The sequence below is a fragment of the Acipenser ruthenus genome, chromosome 38, assembly GCF_902713425.1.
Source record: "Acipenser ruthenus chromosome 38, fAciRut3.2 maternal haplotype, whole genome shotgun sequence".
In the NCBI taxonomy this organism is placed as follows: Eukaryota; Metazoa; Chordata; class Actinopteri; order Acipenseriformes; family Acipenseridae; genus Acipenser; species Acipenser ruthenus.
The window spans coordinates 3985385-4004692 of NC_081226.1; the positions used below are offsets into that span (position 1 = coordinate 3985385).

Consider the following 19308-nt stretch of genomic DNA (forward strand, 5'->3'; position numbering starts at 1 on the left):
AAATCAAGCATGACAGACAGACAGACCCTACCATACACATTATCACCAGTGCTGAAGAATGTCCTGACCAAGTTTCATCTCAATGAGATAAGCAGATCTCAACATAGTGTGACATACAGACAGACAGACCCTACCATACACATTATCACCAGTGCTGAAGAATGTCCTAACCAAGTTTCATCTCAATATAATGTGACCTAGAAAGACAGACCCAGAATAAGCCCCAGATTAGATACTCTTATGGATTTGTGCTAAAGAAAGGCTGTTCCAATCACAATTGATTATGAGAAAGAAAAAGAAAAGAAAGAAAGAAAGAAAGAAAGAAAGATTCAGAGGTGTGCCTTGTTCTAGCAGTTACTAGAGGTCAGTTTATTTAAAGGGAATTGAAGATTCATGTATCAAACAAAATAGCTTAATTAATGAATTCTTATTTATTAAAACAATAAAACAGATGGACAGACAGACAGTTTCATACAGAGAGAGCGAGACATCGGGTTTGTTCGAAACTTTCTGGACAATCACCTCCATAATAATAATAATAATAATAATAATAAACTAACAGGAAATTCTACATGTTTTTAAATCATTCCTCCAACTTTGGCAAAATTGCAGAATACATTATAGCATGATCCTAAACTGCAGGTTCAAAGTAATTCCTGTGCACTATAGTGATGTTAGACTGCAATAACAATGTTATTCTAGTAAATTATATCTTAAACCACAATAAACAATGCCATTCTAGTAGTTATTAAACTGCAATTACAGGGTAATTCTAGCCTAGTGTGGTGATCTTCAACGGCAGTTACAATGTCATTATATTAACCTGCAATTACAATGTAAGTCTAGTCTATCAATTGTAAACTGCAGTTACAATGTAATTCTAGTCTAGGGACAGTAAACTGCAGTTACAATGTAATACCAGTATAGTCCAGTCATCTTAAATGGCAGTAATAGTTAATGATCCCAATATAACCTACAGTACTGCATCTAATGTGTACTTCTACTATACATAGTATCTATTCAGCACTGCTTGGTCTCCTAACAAGCATTTAACATGTTGTATATGGCTCAAGACTGCCCTTGCACAGCACGTTGTAGACTGTGCTTGACAAAACCCACGTGGCACATTTGTACACCTGGAATGGATCAAACTGCTGCGCAACTGGAGTCTGAAATGATTCCAGAGACATCAATCTGATATGCAATATAAATAGGGCTTCTGATTGTAGTTTTTAACTGATAAACACAAATGCAATGTTCATGGTGCAGTTTGCTGTGTTCTGTGATCACCTCTTCCCTGGTTCATTTTCAGGGGTTGAAATCATTTAAATCCTTAGTCAGAATTGCACATTTTTTAATGCGCTGGTCCACGCAAATCTCATGCGGTGACTACAGGACTAATACTAACAGAAGCTGCAATTACAGCATTTGGCCATGTGTATGGGTGGCACTGTGTGTTAAAATCCCCGACAATATAAAACTAACAGCAGTTACAACATGTAAACAATAATAGACAATATAAAAGAAATCTATACTATTTCAGTTTTTCTTAAACATGCTTTTAAAGTAATGTGATGTAAAATGTTAAATGAAAAAACATGTTCTGGTTTCAGAAGAATTGCCACTGACAGTGGTTTATGACCCAGATTATACTGTAACCAGATACCCAGCTGGGAAGACTGACTGGCACTGGTATGAAAGTTCTAAGTAGCTCTACAGCTGCCCCACAGTCCTTTCATACTCTACACTACAGTATAATTCCTTCTTGGTGTTTGATCACTTCATATTTCCTTAGTTTACACAAGCGCACCCTGACACCAGCTTGCCACTACATGCAAGTCTCTCTGTCCAACAGAATAGAATAGAATAGAATACAATAGAACAGAATAGAATACAATACAATAGAACAGAATAGAATACAATACAATAGAACAGAATACAATAGAATTGTGAATACTGTTTTGAATATGGGGCCACTGCAGCTGTAATTAAACAAGGTCCCCACTAGCACATGAAAGTGGAGGGCACCATTGTTTGTGTTCATTTTCTGCTGGCATCTAATACAATAATCGAATGGTAAACATACCTTATTCTTTGGCACTTCAGTTTGAGGATCCATTGATAAAAGCTGCCTTTGAGCTTGAGAATTCTAAGTGCCAGGACTGAACTGTCTTCCTCATTCCTTTCAAATCATGTGGCAATGTGACCTTTCAACTCTGCCAGCCCCACCTTCTCTCTCTCTCTCTCTCTCTCTCTACATATATATATATATATATTGTACTGATGCACAATGAAAACGCAACAGTCTAAGTTTTAATCAATAGCTCATTGGGCACATACATAATGTTATTTACATTTTAAATAGTGAGCTTTGTTGATTGCTTGAGTAGTATTGTTCCTTGGGATAACAAATATTATTTCATAAAAACACCAGGTGCTCAGTGTTTGGTATTTAAATTGAGTTAAAATTGCCAAAATGAGTTGATTAAGAATCTGTATAAATTGCTATTCGAAAAGATATGATTTTAATTAACGCAAGAACAGCAAAAGACACGACCATGCCCCGCTTGAGTAATGAAGGTCGCCTGCCTGCTATCGGCATGATTGAAGGCGGCCTGTCTGTGAAAGAGAATGAGATGCCCAGAGAATGAGATCTTCTGCTTTAACAATCAGCAGACTAGTCTAGAGGAAGCAGGACACTGGCTCTGTGATTGACAGGTCACATCCTGGAAGGCAGAGGGTCACCACACCGGCCCATGACCGTTATGCTGACTGTTGCGTTGTTCAAGCCAACTGATGCGGCAGTGAAAATGTGATGATGTGGGGAGGAATCTCCTTTAACACAAGAACGCCTTTGGTGCAGATTGAGGGCAACCTTACTGCTCAGTGATACGTTGACGAAGTCCTTGAGGCAACAGTTTTTCCGTTCCTGCAGGCCAATCTGAAAGTGTCGATTTTCCAGCAGGACAATGCAAGAAAACACGATGCTAGGATTACAATTGCACGACTTCAAGAAAACAATGTCGAGGTCTTGCCGTGGCCAGCTTTTTCTCCTGACCTGAGTCCAATAGAACATGTGTGGGACCAAATTGCCAGTGCCATCCACAGGAGACAACTGCGACCTGTCAACCTTCGCCAGCTGACACAGCTGCATAGGAAGAGTGATTCTTTGATCTGTATTTTTGTTCACATTTTCTGTGATTTTGTTTGATATCTATGTTTAAAATATTTGAGTAACTCCATTAGACCTGAGTGTTGCATTTCTTTTGTGCACCAGTATATATATATATATATATATATATATATATATATATATATATATATATATATATATATATATATATAGCAAAGATTTCATGAAACTAAGAAAAAACCTTTGAAGTTTCTGACCACATTTCTTCAGATTTAAAACTCTGATTGACAGGTAATAAATAAATAAATAAATAAATAATGTAATCTAAATACTGTAGAATTAGACCTTAAAGGCATACCAAATGTTCCTGATATTTAATTTCTTCCCTGTTTAAGATCCTATTATATCGGTTCTGTATGTCTTTCTATTGCTGTTTCTGCTTAGATCATTACCCGCCATGCTTACTAACTATTCCAGAAAAAAAGACTGTGGGGAGGTGGGGAAGCCATGGTGTAACGCTCATATACTTCCCCACAATCAGTCATTTTGCTGGAATAATCAGAAAATGATCCAAGTAGAAACAACGACAGAGAATCCTAAAACGTGAAAATTAGAAAAGTGAAGGTGAATTTTCCCATGGTTACACTTTGCATTTATCATAGTTTACGCTGGTTTGCCATGTTACCTTTTCTGTGCTTTACTATTCTTACCGTGCATTTACTCGGCTTTTTTACACTTTGCTATACTTTTCCTATGGAAAACTTTTAAAAATCAAATATTAAGAGCATGATGATCATGTAAAGTATCCCTTTAAAAGTCAGTGTGGTTAAAGAGATACCAATACCAATACTGATAATAATAATAATAACAACAAGAACAAGAATATGTATACAATTCAAGCATATATATATATATATATATATATATATATATATATATATATATATATATATATATATATATATATATATATATAGATACACATACACATACTCTGCTGTGAAAAAGTCATAGCCATGTTGCATTTTTCTACTCTGATGCATTATGAGCATCAACAAGTTACTCAAAGCCTCCACTAGTGTGTTCTACTATTATAACCACCTTGACCTGCATAAAGAAGGAAAAACATTGAGTGAAATAGCTCCTATCACTTGAGTTTCAAGGTGTGGTATCTGAAGCATAATCAACAAGTACAGAGAAGGCACAGGTGTCGTTGTCCATCCATCAACAGTCCAAAGCACCTTTGACCATTGTTCCATAGTCCAATTTCTGTGTTCTTGTGGATATTTTATCCTTTTAGTCTTGTTCCCCTTTCTTAACAGAGGTATTCTTACTGCAACACACCCTTTAAGTCCTGATTTCAAGAGTGACCTTCGTACTGTTGATTTGATGGATGACACCTGCGCCTTCTGCCAGTTCTGTTGTCAATTCAATGCTTGTCTTCTTTCTATTCCTTTAAGGATATTATCTTCAAGTATTGCTCATCCTTGTTAGACAGGTTTTTGGGTCTTCCAGTCCTGGTTTTGTCAATTACAGATGATTTTTCTCTGTACTTGTTGATTATGCTTCAGATACCACACCTTGAAAATCAAGTGATGGGAGCTATTTCACTCAATGTTTTTCCTTCTTTATGCAAGTCAAGGTTGTTATAATAGTAAAAAAACACTAGTGTATATTATATATATATATTACATATATATATATATATATATATAATTTCTATAAGCGTAGTATAAAACAGGAGAGGCATTAAGAAAAGGGGATGAGTTTCATACAGCCTGCACCTAATCATCACCCTTCATCCTCAATCCTGCACCCTAACACAACACCCAACACCAGGGGTGTCACATTCCAGTCCTCGAGGGCCACTAGTTTTCTATCCAACTTAGCTCTCAATTAACTTAATTGATCCATCATTTGTTCAATTGGACATGTTTAATATTTTTTCAAGGTCTTTTACAGTTGATGACTCAAATCCACTTTGATTCAAGGCACACTACCTATAAAACATTATGAGGCCTGGAGAGAAGTGTTAAATGTGTCCAATTAATCAATAATTAGACCAATTAAGTAATTGAGAGCTTCGGTGGAACGAAAGCCACAAGACACTGCGGCCCTCCAGGAACTGCGTTTGACACCCCTGCCCTACACCCTACATCTGAACCATGCCCTCCTCATTCCTTACTCTCTAACCGGCACCCTTCACCGTTCATGCTGCACCCTAATGATCTGAATGTTTGGGAAACAACCCTACGAAGGAAAGACTGCTTGTGTGATGCAGGATTACGCCAAGCAAAAGAATCAGCCGGAGGATTCTGGATACTGCAGTCCAGTCAACGACAAAAGGAGGAAGCTGTGAGGTTGTAGGCAAGGTTGAAGATTGTTATATTTTCTGATTCTCTCATCGCGATTAGGAAACTGACTCCATCACGACTCAAAGCGTGGACTCAAATTCCTGTTCTAGCCTATGGAGACGCAAGATCCAAGATGGTCAACAGAGAGTGCAGTTTCCTAAGGATAAGAGGGAGGAGGGAGCAGCGGAAACATCCGGGAGAGCGAGGGTAGGCTTGCTGTGGCAGGACTAGACCAGGACATCATGGAGATTAGGAAACTGGCTTCCAAACAGCCATCAGCATCCTATTCTAGCCTGTGGAGCAATGGAGCATGAAGCTGCCTAACCAGGTGAGGACACAGAGTCAGGATCCTGTTCCAGCTTGTGGAGAAGCGTAAGCCGAGATGCCAGGGACGGGGTGCAGTTTCCGAAGGTCAGCGGGAGGGGGTGGAGGGGGGGACTGGGATCGCTGCAGCTGCTCTGTGGCTAGGGCTCCCACTCGTCGTGCCGGGAGGCTATGATGACCACCACGATGAGGATGGTGCACAGCACCATGGAGGAGATGCCCACTGCCAGGCTGATGAACGAGAAGTTCCGCGCCTCCCGAGAAGCGATCTCCGCAGAGACCATGTCGCCGCGGGCAACCGCTGACCGCACCTGCAGTGAGATGCACAGATACAGACAAGGCTCTGTTAGCATTGGCAATCCAGGATCCCCTTTTAAGGGACAATCCGTTTTCTTATCTTTCATTAGCGATGGCAACATTATTCCCTTAAAGGAATGGTTACCAAGGTATGAAAATGTATTATTTCAGTGCTAGTAACATTATCAGATTTTAAAGAAGTGCCAACCAAGGTTTTAAAATCCATTATGTTAACTCTTATGAGCACCAGCAACCTTATCATGTCCCCAATTAAATGAGTGCTGACAAAGATTTAATAATCCATTTATTGCCTCTTATTAGCATAAGCAACATTATCATTGCTCCTCTTTAAAGGAGAGGTAAACAAGATTTTAAAATCTATTCTCTGACCTCTTATTAGCACTAAACCTGTAGCACTATTTTTTTTATTATAATTTCATTTTAAAACAGGATCTGTTGCTAGACCAGGTTAAAGAAACCATCCTTTCTGATAAGAAACCTGCCCTCCTTTGGTCATGTCACCTTCAGAGTGAAACTGTCAACCAGCTGCATCCCCTAATGACTGACCCCGAAGGCACCGCTGAGATGAATGACTTAGGAAGTTAAACAGTAACAGGAACAGTAAAATAAAGCATGCAAACTGAAAACGTTCCTAATCCCACTGCAATGGAACGGTCATGCCAGGAGTTGATGGAATCATTGCATTCACCCCTCGGAACCGCGCCCCTGCTCACCTGCACTGCTTTGATGATGGCGATGATGCCGGTGGGCCAGAAGCAGCACACTGTGGTGAGCACGGCGATGGGCAGGTAATCGTGAGGTGGGCGCCGAGATTCCATCAGAGCAATCCCCGGGGGGAACTGCATCGGCACCTGCCCCTGCGCCATGCCAGGGGGCTGGGGGCCACTGCCAGGGAGGTAGGGCTGCCCCTGTAGAAACAGGAACAACAGTCCATCAGAAAATCAATCAGTGGAATGAAGACTATTCAAGGTCTGATCATGCCCAGGGTAATACAGATTGAGGCAGACACACTGTCAGAGGAGATATAGACACAGGCACCACAAACACACACTGACATAGACACACAGAGATCCTCACACAGGCACACACACACACACTGACATAGACACACAGAGATCCTCACACAGGCACACACACACTGACATATAGACACACAGAGATCCTCACACAGGCACACACACACACTGACATATAGACACACAGAGATACACACACACACAATGACACAGGCAGACAGAAATATACACAGAGGCACATAAACTGGAGGGATGGAAGCTGAGGCTGGACTTATTTCCAACTCTGCACTAACACAGACAGATAGAGATACAGTATACACACACACACACACACACACACACACTGACACAGATAGAGATACAGTATACACACACACACACACACACGCACACACACACACACACACACAGACACACACGCACTGACACAGATAGAGATAGAGATACACACACACACACACACACACACACACTTTTATAGCAATTATGAGCATTGTTTTCCATTTAACGCAGAGTTGGGGTTAACGTAAATACTCCTAAATTGAAAGTTTTATTTTAAAAATAGTCCTCATAAGGTAGGAACTTTTGTCACACTTGAACAAAAGTTATTGTATTTCTTGCTCTTATTGTATTACTTGTATTGTAACACTTGAAATGTATTTGCTTACGATTGTAAGTCGCCCTGGATAAGGGTGTCTGCTAAGAAATAAATAATAATAATAATAATAATAATAACTGTCAGGTTGCTAAATGAATGATAAACATGGTATTTGCCCCCCCGCCCCCCCCCCCCCCTTCAATTGGCTCGTTATATTGCAGATCTCTCTATGCAGGACTCTAATGGTTTTTACTCATGCAGTATTTTTGGTGCAGTCTATGCAGTCCAGCTAGTATATACTTACAGCTCCCCCGATGGGGTAGACAGGCAGGTAGGCTGTGCAGGGCTGGAGCTGCAGGGGGTACCCGGGCTGAACGTAGCCTGCTGGGGGCCCGTCCCCCCCCGACCCCCCCTGGGTCTGCACGGTGTACCTCTGAGAGCCCTGGGGAGGGGGGCAGTCCCCCTGTGCATAGCCCTCTGGGGCAGGGTAGTGAGGCTGAGGCTGGACCCCATTAGAGGAGGGGACGTCCTGGCAGGGCATATAGGGGGGAGGGGACATCTGACAATACCCCTCTCCCAAACCTGGAACAAGAGCAAAGAGAAAGACAGATTCACACTCACCACCCTCCTTCACTTCGAAGGGAAGGAGCTTAATAAGTTGTTCATTACCAGACCTGAGGTCAATTACAATTGCTTAATTAAGTGCAATTACAATCTCATTGTAATTGCACTGCAGTTGAACCTTGGCGCACCTGCGTAACTGTAATTTGTAATTACAGGTCAATTATGCATGTATTTATCATACTTATGTTTCAGAATGTAATCATTTGACAGACATGTGATCCACTGTGTATCAGGATTCAGCCACATTGTTAGCTTGATACTAGAAACAGTTTCAAATCAAATCAAAACTCATTGCACTTATCAAAAAACAAAGAAAGAACTATACCTTGATTAGAGACCAACGGTCCACATTAATTACACTTGAATTCAAATATATCTGAACTGCTAATTATGAGTTCTATATAAGGACACACCTTTCCAAGCATCATGTTGTGCTAGCAGAGTCGAAAGGTCACTGGATCATGTGATTTCTTTGGACCCAGGAAGGAAGCTTTTAAAAGAAAGCAGGCAACTGGGATTCTACAGGTTCAGGTAATTCAAAGTGGATTCTGATCTGCTTAGATCAGTGCTGCCCAAACACAGTCCTGGAGAGCCCCTATCCAGTAAGTTTTGTAAGTCACCCTAAATCGCTAATTTCTGGTATCACATGGAAGACTGGGAACACATGGAAGTTATTGATCAATTAAGCAAATAACTTGTTCAATTAAGGGAACTCTGGTCATTGGGCAGTTTACATGCTGGAAAATGTCATGACGTGTTTACTGTCATGACTTATTTAAGGTGGTACGGTCTGGATAAACAATTTTAGTTAGTTTTGGTTTAGGTTTAGTTTCATGTATGAATACAAATGTAATACATTATACAAAAATCAAATACAACATGAAGTTTCAAAGCAGGAATTTGGTTTGTTAAATTAAACAAACCAAAACTATCTAACATTATAATTCAGCTGCACCACCTTAAATAAGTCATGACAGTAGACAGATAAGTCATGACATTTTCCCAGCATGTAATCCAGGCCATTGAGGGCTGAAAAGGGTAGTTAATTTTTTGTACCAAATGATCTCTAAATGACTTCATTTAATAAATCACCTGCTTAATTGATCACAATGAAATTGTTCCAGCTGTTAAGAAATTGATGATTAAAGGTTACCTATAAAACCTGCTGGATAGGGGCTCTCCAGGACTGGGTTTGGGCAGCACTGGCTTAGATGATCTGCTCATTCCCATCTGTTGGTCTGCCTATCTGCGCATATGAGCAGCTGTATCTGTTTGTGTCTGTCTGTCTGTGCATATAACCACCTGTATCTGTTTGTGTGTCTGTCTATCTGTGCATATGAGCAGCTGTATCTATTTGTGTCTGTCTGTCTGTCTGTGCATATAAGCAGCTGTATGTGTTTGTGTGTCTATCTGTCTTTCTGTTTAAAGGTGTGCTTATCTGTCTGCCTGTCTGTCTATACATCAGTCCAACTGCATGCATATGCTTAAGGCAACAGCAGTGCTACAGTATGTTTTAGAGCAGCATGGAGAGTTATTATATAACAGACCTGGAATGCGGATACTGCACACAGTGATATAAATGTATTATACACAAGCCCCCTGACCCTGTGTGAGTGGTGCTCAGCTCTGTTATTAATAGTATACACAGCTGACAGAGTGATATGTTTGATATTATTTGCACTGGTATTAATTAAAATGTTGCAGATTGATGTTTAAAAAATTATACACAATTAATAGATAGATTGTATTTCTTGTAAACAAAAACATAAAAAAACCGAATAATGACAACGATAGTAATTAAGAAAACGGATTCTTTCAAAGTGGAAGCCGAAACACTGTAGCTAATTATTAAAACAGTGAGTTATCCGTTTATCAATTATCTACTAGAGAGAAGCAGATATAAATCCACTCAAATATAATAATCCTAAAGGAATGAGAAGATAGCATCGCTAATGTGTTATGAAACATTACCATAATCAGCATATTTTGGATGAAAATCTGACCATCCTCAAATATGAGGCATGATTAATATTTACTCTTGTGCATATACAGTAGCCTAGATAGATAGATAGAAAGATGAGGTGATAATAAATGGAGGGGAAGAGAAAGACAGAGAGGGAAAGGAAGATGTAAACAAGTACATATAAAATATGATGGCTATCCCACTGAATTGCGTATTTTGAAATTACTGTAAATACGGGAGGCATTAATATGATAGACAATACACGGTAATTACAACAGTAATTAAATGTTTAAATATACAGACCATGCACAAAATAACTGTATCTTATCATTCTTTATTTTCCTTTAATTATTCATAACGAACACCGTTTTGGATATAACATTAGCATCGAATGACATCAATCCTAAATGGGTATGTCTGTGTTTGGTTCCATATTGACACACTAAATATTTAACACAACACTCGTGTGTATTGGTATATGGAAAACGCCAGACCGCCCACGAAACCAATAATATCTACTAGGCTACATAATTGTCAGATAGAGACCTCGTAGCCTGGCATGTTATTATACAGACCGTGTACAGAGCACTGGCGCATGTCGCTTATAATACAATCATGTCAATACTAGTTACTACACGCACACAACAGGCAACAGCTCAGATTGCAGCTAATTAATAAAGCAAGACCATTTCTATGCGATGGTATCTGAATTAATACTACAGGTTGGAAACAATAAAAAACAAATACATCTATAAAGGCGTATCGCTTACCGTGTTTTTCTCTGGACATTGTCTGAACCAGCCTTTTATTCTGTAATTAAACCGCAGATAATTTGCCTCAGTCGGCGATCCACAAACCCAAAACCGATCGAATTCAATTCTAGTTTACAGCCAATTAAAAAAATCGCAGTGGTCGTTTGTAGCCTTTTTTCCCCTCCACTGCAATAGAAAAAAAACGTTTTCTCTCTCTCCCTTTCCCTCGCCCTCTCTCTTGCTTAGCACAACGCTAGACTGAATACATTACATTGTAAAGAGGTCTTAAAGAGATACATACTTAAAAAATGTAATTGGTCTACAGGGGACCGCTTTTCGTGTATATGTAATATTTAATTGTACTGCATATACTCTAGAATATATCATATAGTGTAATCAAACCCAGTTATTGATGTGATATAATTCCTTTGTATTAGATGGCTTATATCATATTGACATTACGTAATTAACTTTGTAGTTTACTTATTATTATTAAAAATAAATAAACAAATCCTAGTTGGCTATAAGTGCTCCTATCCCAGGTCAGGAAGCCTGGCAAAGACTCTCGTGGGTACTCACACTCTCCTGGAGGGCACTTATGGTGCAGCAACCCGAATGACGTATGTCCTATGTATCGTTACAGTGCATATATTAAACAGCGATATGGTTAGAGCGCCGGTACTGAATGGGAGCTATACGGCAACTCGGGGACTGGACCCCTGGAGAGCCCTTCTACACCAAGCCTGACGGGTAACCTTTACAACCAATCAGATCGCTCCGTTGCACGTAGGATATGTTACGATACACTACAGCAAAGAGTGTAAGAAGTAAGAAAATAAATAGCTTTTAAAACATTATCATCCACTGAAAACATAACCAACACATTTATATATAGGTCATTTCCATTACATTTATTTTACAGCCTAAAGTTAAAATGACCGCAGTAATAAAAAGCCAAATGTATTGATATTCAAAAAATCTAGATCATTTTCTACCTCTGAAGCCGTCTGGCCATTTACTCGGTCTGTCTATCATATCAAAAGTGTGTGTTAGATGTCGCAGGTGTTTCCATTTATTTGTCCAGCCTGTGCACTTTGCACTTCACAATATCACTGGTTGATGAAACTGCCAGGGATAAGTCACTTGATTTAGCGAAACTGAAACTAAACAGCGGCCGCCTACCTCGAGTTGAACTTATTCGGCAAACCACAACAACAATAATACAATAAAGTAGGCTGTAGTGTAGGTCAATACCACCGGATACATTATGGCGTGGAATGAGTCGACTTCATCACTAACTGAAGAATTGGAGTGTCCGGTTTGTTTGGATTTCTTTAAAGACCCGGTTATGCTGGACTGCGGTCATAACATGTGTCGGGCGTGTATTTTGGGTTACATGAATAACCAAGGTTCGGTTCTGTGCCCTGAATGCAGGGCCGTCGTTTCGGGTCCAGGGAGCCTGAAGCCGAACCGAGTTTTGAGAAATTTAGCAGACAAGGCTCGTGAGCTGAAACTAACCGAACACCTGCCGTGCGAGCTCCAAGGCCCTACGGCACCCCCGCAGGAGTGTGGATTTCAGAGCCCCAGCTTTCAAACGGGGAGCTTTGTTGCCGCAAACACGGCGAACAGTTGAAGCTGTTTTGTGAAACTGACAGAAAGCTGGTGTGCCTGATTTGCCGAGACGAGAGGCAGCACAAAAGCCACACTTTCAAACCAGTAAATGAGGCCGCACAAAGTTGTAAGGTGAGTGAGTTTACCTGCAGAGCAGGTGTAGTGCAGCACTCTGGGTACACAGGTGTCTGAAGGTGTATTCTCGATTTACAAAAACAACTTCTCAACAATTATTACAAGTGTTTTTGCTTTTCTTCATGGCCAAAAATAAGTTTTAGCAACTCAGCAATTATCGGCATAGTATTATTATTATTATTATTATTATTATTATTATTATTACAACTGCTGTTGTTGTTGTTGTTGTTATTATGTTTAAAACCAAGCATTTGATTTATTTAAATGTATTGTTAATTTAGTAAAACATATATATTAGACTTAACAGTTTGCCATTACTGTGTTGAAATATATTTGGTATATGTAGGTTTATTCAAGCTGTTAATGCTGTTTTATGAAGGACCAACAAGTTGTACATTAGATTATTATTATTTATTTATTTATTTATTTCTTAGCAGACGCCCTCATCCAGAGCAACTTACAATTGTTCCAAATATCACATTATTATTATTATTTTGATTATTCTGATGATTATTATACACAGGAGGAGTTAAACAGAGCCTTGCAGTTTCTTCTGGGTGATAACGATGCAGTGCAGAGTGTGGAAAAGGATCAGCAAACTGAACTCTCAAGGATCCAGGCAAGTGGGTTTGTTCTGTGGTGTGAGAGCAGGCTCTTCTACTGTCTGAACAGCCTCCCACGGTTACACCATGGGTCAAGTGTGTCGCTGTGTGTGTGGATGAACTGTGACCCTTCCACTGCGTGATGTATACTATTGTAATAGATGTGTGTGTCGTGATGCAGCACCAAACCTGTAGATCAATATTCAAACTTTACAATTTTAAACTTAAGTTATTATAGGGTTAGCCTCAATCATGGTTTATCTGCTTTTCGTATTTAAAGTTGTCAGTCAAAAACTACAGTTTTTGGCAGAAAAACAAATTATTTTCACTAAATTTAAGTTTGTTACGGTTAGGGTATTGCATTGTGTTGTCGACAGAAAAGTGTATCGTTTGCACTGGTGTCAGATATCACAGCCTAGTTTGCTGAATATCCACTTCCAGTAAGAGCCTCCATGTGCTCTGTGCTGGTGGAGCAGAGGTCAGCATTCCTTTAAAACAGTGGTTCTGCATTGCGCCCCCAGGACAGGTCTGGCTGGCTGCTGGCAGATATCACGACCCAGTTTGCTGAGCTGCACGAGTTTCTGCGGAGGCGAGAGGAGGAGGTGAAGCGAGATCTGAAAGCAGCCGAGCGGAGGGCTCTGGAGCCCATGGAGAGGAACCTGCAGAGGATCCAGAGAGAGCTGGGAGACAGGACTGAGCAGGCCAGGAAACTGCAGGATTCCCAGAGCATCACACAGTCTGTCACTTACCTCAAGGTGCAGCACTGCGGGCAATATAGGAAGACTGAGGTCCTAAAGATACAGGGAGCTGGATTGATATTAGATACAGTGAACTAGACTGAGCTTAGATACAGTGAACAGGGTCGAGTTTAGATACAGTGAACTAGACTGAGCTTTGATACAGTGAACTAGACTGAGCTTCGATACAGTGAACTAGACTGAGCTTCGATACAGTGAACTAGACTGAGTTTAGATACAGTGAACTGGACTGAGTTTAGACACACTGGAATATTTTTATTTTTATTATTTTTTTATTATTTAACCAGGAATGTCCTGTGGAGATTAAAATCTGTTTCAAGGGAGACCTGGTTAAGAAGGTGGCATATAATGAAACACACACACACACACATTAAAATAAGCACAACCAATACAAACAAGGTAATCAAATTACAAGAGAATTTAGGAGCACCGGCCAAAACGAAACATGTCTCGGCTATCTAGATTTCAAGACAGTAAGTTTCAGTTCTTCCTGAAGTTTGTTCCAAGAACATGGAGCAAGAAAACGGAAGGCCTTTTTCACAAGTTCAGTAAAAACTTTAGGAACTGAGAGTTAGAGCAGTCTGAGAAGATTATAAGTGCTAATAGAGGTAATTAACAATTTTCTAACATTATTTTGCCCGTGTTCTGTTTTTGGATCATACGTGGCACGCTCAGTTTGGGCAATCCAAACTGAGGAGAAAATGTGAGTAAAATCAAGATTCCCAAATGAGAAAACGATTGATTAGAACCTCTAAACTGATCCAGCACATTCTGTTTTCATAGTGGTGGAGCGAGACAGGGTCCCCCATCATGGAAGAGCTGAAAGAAAAAGCCCCCTGTGGTCCTGCCACTGATGAATGGGAGATCGTCACTGTCAGCGGGTGAGCTCTAGCCAGGGGCTCAGGCGTTGCTCTGATCAGTTTCGCAGCACTGAGGAATCTCCTGAACTGTAGAACTAAACCACCTATATGGGGTTATCAGGGGGTTAGCTGTGAAACTAAGCAGATGGTGTAATTCCGATGGATTCCACTGGGAATGTGAAGTGCACTAAGATCCAGCCATGGCTTATCGGGGAATAGGCTGTTCAGTTATTCTGGGGATCTGTGGAGGTTCCTGTCGGTCTGTCCATCCATTGCCTTGTTTATAAGTAATATGTACAGTTGCCTCTTATGTGTGTCTTCCCATGAGCACTTTGGGTGGGCAAGAGTGCTGTGAAGCTTGACGGTTTGTATGGCAAAAGATGTACTTGAGTATTCTAAAATTGTTAAAACGTTTTGGTTTTTACAGATGTGATGGGGATGTCTGTTTATTAACTTGTCTGTTATAATTATGTTTTACAGATATGAATCCAAACTGAAAACCCTGAGTGTCGTCCCTGGCTCTTTATCACTTGGTCCCTACGAGACACACTTGCAGTTTTTCATTTGGAAAGAAATGTTAAAAGTGATCCGTAAAGGTGTGTGTGCTGTAATACTTTCTTTCTCTTTGCTCCACCATCACAGAGGGAGGGAAGAGAGGGGGCTCTTTAGAGAGCAAAGTTTCTTCTGAGTTTATAGTTGAGTGGAAGTTATTGTGATACCTGTCGTATCGCAACCTGCATATCGCGATACTATTGTATCATGACATTAGTATATCATTACACCCCTAAAACAGTGTCATCTTTACTTCTAGATCCACTTAACAAACACAAGATGCTTACAATATCTGTCACTCGTCACACTGAGCAAGAATAGCCAAACAGTTTTGTCTGCTTGAGTTTCTTTTACCTTGTCATTTTTGAAGTGATGGATGACTTTATTATTTTCCAGTCCCCCAGCGCTTGACAATGGAAGACTGCTCTCTGTCTCTCAAAGTGTCCCTCGATGGTTTGAGCACGAGGCAGATCGACAGGGATCAGGACCAACTCCACAAACACCACCATGCTCCCCCGGCCGTAGTCCAAACAGAAGCACGCTTCGATCAGGGGCTGCACGCCCAGAGCAGGGAGAAATTCACCTCCGGGAGCCACTACTGGGAGGTGGAGGTGGGGGGAAAGAGCGACTGGGCAGTGGGGATCAAGATGGAGAAAATTCAGGAAAGGGAGACCAAGTGGTACCAGAAGGTTGTGCATTTCTTCAGCAGACACAATTACCTCCTGCTGGTTTTCAGCGGCGATAAGGATTTCAGGATCAACGCATTTTCAGTAGATATTCCCATCTTGCCCGGGGCTAGGCCCAGGAAGGTGGGAGTGTATCTAGATTGTGAGAAGGCTCAGGTCTCTTTCTACAATGCCGATGACATGTCCCATATTTACACCCACAGCGAGTGTTTTGCTAAAGGCATCGCTGCCTATTTCAACCCTGGTCCCTACCTAGCAGGTAGAAATGCAGAGCCCTTGACTGTATGCTGTTACTGATTCCATGGTCTCAAAGCAGTGCTAACCAGTGCTTTAAAATAAATGTTCTTGCCTCTTTAAAAGCATGAGAAACGTAATCTGTACCCTCCCTTTAAGGGAGCGCTAATCAAGGCTTTAAAATCTATTTTCTTATCTTTTATTAGCACTAGCACCACAATCACTGCCCCTCCCTTTAAAGGGAGTACCAACTGCTTGAGAATCTGTTTTCTTACCTCTCATTAGGTGTAACAGATCTCTTCTCAGCAGCTGATAAGTTAATAATATTGACTGAATTCAATGGGCTGAAGTGCCAATTTATTACAATGGAACCAATAGCAAGGGTACCAGGAAGTCATTAATATGAATTAAGTAAATGAAGTAGGGTTTGTATTTTTGGGCAATTGCAGAAGAATTAAGGCATGATGATAATAATAGTAATCGTCCATTAGTATTTAGTTATGCAGATCAAATAATTGTTACTTTGGTAACACTTTATTTTGAGAGTTATAATTATTTTATTAATATGCAATTAACCATTTGCTGAAGTTTACTTACTGTTAATAAACAGTCAATAGATATGCTATTCATGTGTGTATCTATCATTAGAGCTCATGTTTCATATGTACGCTAAGTATGGGTTTTGAGAGTTGGTAGTTTCCTGCTCCAGTAAATAAAAAAAGAAAAAAAGAAAAAGGCTGGTGTGTAGAGTAACTGATATTATTCTACCAACTATCCACACTACCTAAATAATATTCATTCAGACCACATGGCTGCCATACAAAATCACGTTTTCAAAATGCGATGATTGTGTAAATAGGGTATTAGTAGCTGTACTTACCAGGCTTTGTATGTCTTTTTGTTACTGCAGCAGGAAATTACCAAGTCTCAAAAAATATACTCAACATCCATATGAAATATGAGCTCAAATATACTCAACATCCATATGAAATATGAGCTCAAGTGGCAAACGTCTAATGATAGATACACATGCATTCATGACATATATATTGACTGTTTATTAAAATGGAACTAAACTTTAGCAACAGGTTAATTGCATATGAGTGAAATATTTATTTGTGACACTTGAAATAAAGATACTGGTGAGCAGGGTCAGAAAACCAGGAGTTCCTCTTTTATAAAGCATTCCATTTACATGTTGTTGACATTCATACTGGCCGGCATCCTCTGTGTGCAGGTGGTGTATCCGCAGAGACGAGTCAGGCGGCACCTCCAGTCTTGCAGCTTTCTCTGGCTGTTTGACAGTAATCTTGCCAATGAACTTGAAGGAACAGCAGCACGTTGCAGTGAAATTTAAATTGTTTGAATTGTTATACTAATGTACTACATTTACTAATGCACCTTGATAATTACTGTATTAGTAATTTGAGGAAACGGTTAAAATGTGATCTCTGTTCAATAATGAGAAAGAAACAAAGCTATGATTTTGTCTTATTATTAAAGTAATTATATATATATATATATATATATATATATATATATATATATATATATATATATATATATATATATGAATGTTTAATGTTGTACCTGTTTAATATCTTGTTATAAATGTTCTGTGTGATTGTCTATTATAGCTTCTGCTTGGATAATGTTTGGACATGCTTACTAGCTATCCAGACTCATCAATGCTGATCATGACATGCGAGGTGGGGAAGCATAATAGTTTTGCTCTGTACACTGACGCCCATATGACAAGCGCTGTGAAATGAAGCCTGTGCAGCGCTAATGTGGTTCCCCGCCTCACTTCCCCAACACCTTGAGGACTCTTTTAAGAAGCAACTTGCTGGAATTTAGTAAGCATTAGATGTGGCTTTGTGGTCCAGTGGTTAAAGAAAGGGGCTTGTAACCAGGAGGTTCCCGGTACAAATCCCACCTCAGCAACTGACTCATTGTGTGACCTGAGCAAATCACTTAACCTCCTTGTGCTCCGTCTTTTGGGTGAGACATAGTTGTAAGTGACTCTGCAGCTGATGCATAGTTCACACACCCTAGTCTCTGTAAGTCGCCTTGGGTAAAGGTGTCTGCTAAATAAACAAATAATAATGTTAATGCACTAGACTAGCCTTTATCCTTTCACTTAAGACCAGGTTTTCAACCTTGGAGGAGATTGTCTTCTCAATCCTAAAAATACAAATAGAGAGTTGTCCCTATACCTTACAGTGCAATACAGTATGAGCTGTGCAGGGTCCCCATTTCCTGTCTCTTATGGTGTGCGACTGTTTTCTCACTAAAATAAAACCTTTGCATTGATGAAACAGCTTCCTCTTGCAGTAATGTATGTTCTTGTTTCTATTCAAGTTTTCAATTAACATGTCAGATGATTTCCCCCCTATTACCAGACGCTAATTTGTAATTCAAATAACGTGACCAATGAAATATTATGTTTGGTTTAAGAAACTACAAAACCATTGAGTACATACAGCAGCAGGTTCAATTACCTACACAGCTGTTGCACCCTAATGCATCCATATTGTATTTTAGTAGTAGAATTTGGTTTTACTGTAAACTACTCTATTTAAATATTAATCGTGCATTGTAACACTGTACTGCCCTGTAACACCTGTAAGGTAAGGATGGGACTTCAAACAAACTGGAAAGCAAACAAGGTCTGCATTTGCGCCTGAAGAGTGCACATACTGGTAAACTACTGGATAGTGTACAGTAGTAAACAGTTGCTCAGGACTGTGTGTAAATACTATTTACACTGCTGCTATGTAAATGGTAA

At 39.9% G+C, this 19308-nt stretch overlaps 2 protein-coding genes across 2 annotated transcripts; one reads left to right on the top strand and one right to left on the bottom strand.

The window, feature by feature from the left end:
* Positions 1-5015: 5015 nt before the first annotated feature.
* LOC131706949 (proline-rich transmembrane protein 1-like) lies at positions 5016-11818 on the bottom strand. Its single transcript, XM_059008907.1, has 4 exons — positions 11101-11818; positions 8048-8325; positions 6843-7037; positions 5016-6122 (listed from the first exon to the last, which is right to left on the bottom strand). The coding sequence occupies exons 1-4, from the start codon at positions 11117-11119 to the stop codon at positions 5952-5954; spliced, it is 663 nt and encodes a 220-aa protein (XP_058864890.1). The 5' UTR covers positions 11120-11818; the 3' UTR covers positions 5016-5951.
* Positions 11819-12590: 772 nt separating this feature from the next.
* On the top strand, positions 12591-19021 carry LOC117964805 (E3 ubiquitin-protein ligase TRIM69-like). The gene is made up of 6 exons (XM_059008906.1): positions 12591-12825; positions 13352-13447; positions 13952-14185; positions 14972-15069; positions 15529-15644; positions 15997-19021. The coding sequence occupies exons 3-6, from the start codon at positions 14078-14080 to the stop codon at positions 16581-16583; spliced, it is 909 nt and encodes a 302-aa protein (XP_058864889.1). The 5' UTR covers positions 12591-12825; positions 13352-13447; positions 13952-14077; the 3' UTR covers positions 16584-19021.
* Positions 19022-19308: the final 287 nt, after the last annotated feature.

What these genes read in the sequence shown, in the direction of transcription:
- LOC131706949 (XM_059008907.1), bottom strand. An exon ending in TCTACCCCATCGGGGGAGCT is followed by an intron (nt 7,038 to 8,047) that starts GTAAGTATATAC and finishes CTGTTTCTACAG; the next exon opens with GGGCAGCCCTACCTCCCTGG. An exon ending in CCATCATCAAAGCAGTGCAG is followed by an intron (nt 6,123 to 6,842) that starts GTGAGCAGGGGC and finishes ATCTCACTGCAG; the next exon opens with GTGCGGTCAGCGGTTGCCCG.
- LOC117964805 (XM_059008906.1), top strand. Translation starts at nt 14,078, where the DNA reads ATGGAGAGGAACCTGCAGAGGATCCAGAGAGAGCTGGGAGACAGGACT. An exon ending in GAGATCGTCACTGTCAGCGG is followed by an intron (nt 15,070 to 15,528) that starts GTGAGCTCTAGC and finishes TATGTTTTACAG; the next exon opens with ATATGAATCCAAACTGAAAA. An exon ending in GTTAAAAGTGATCCGTAAAG is followed by an intron (nt 15,645 to 15,996) that starts GTGTGTGTGCTG and finishes ATTATTTTCCAG; the next exon opens with TCCCCCAGCGCTTGACAATG.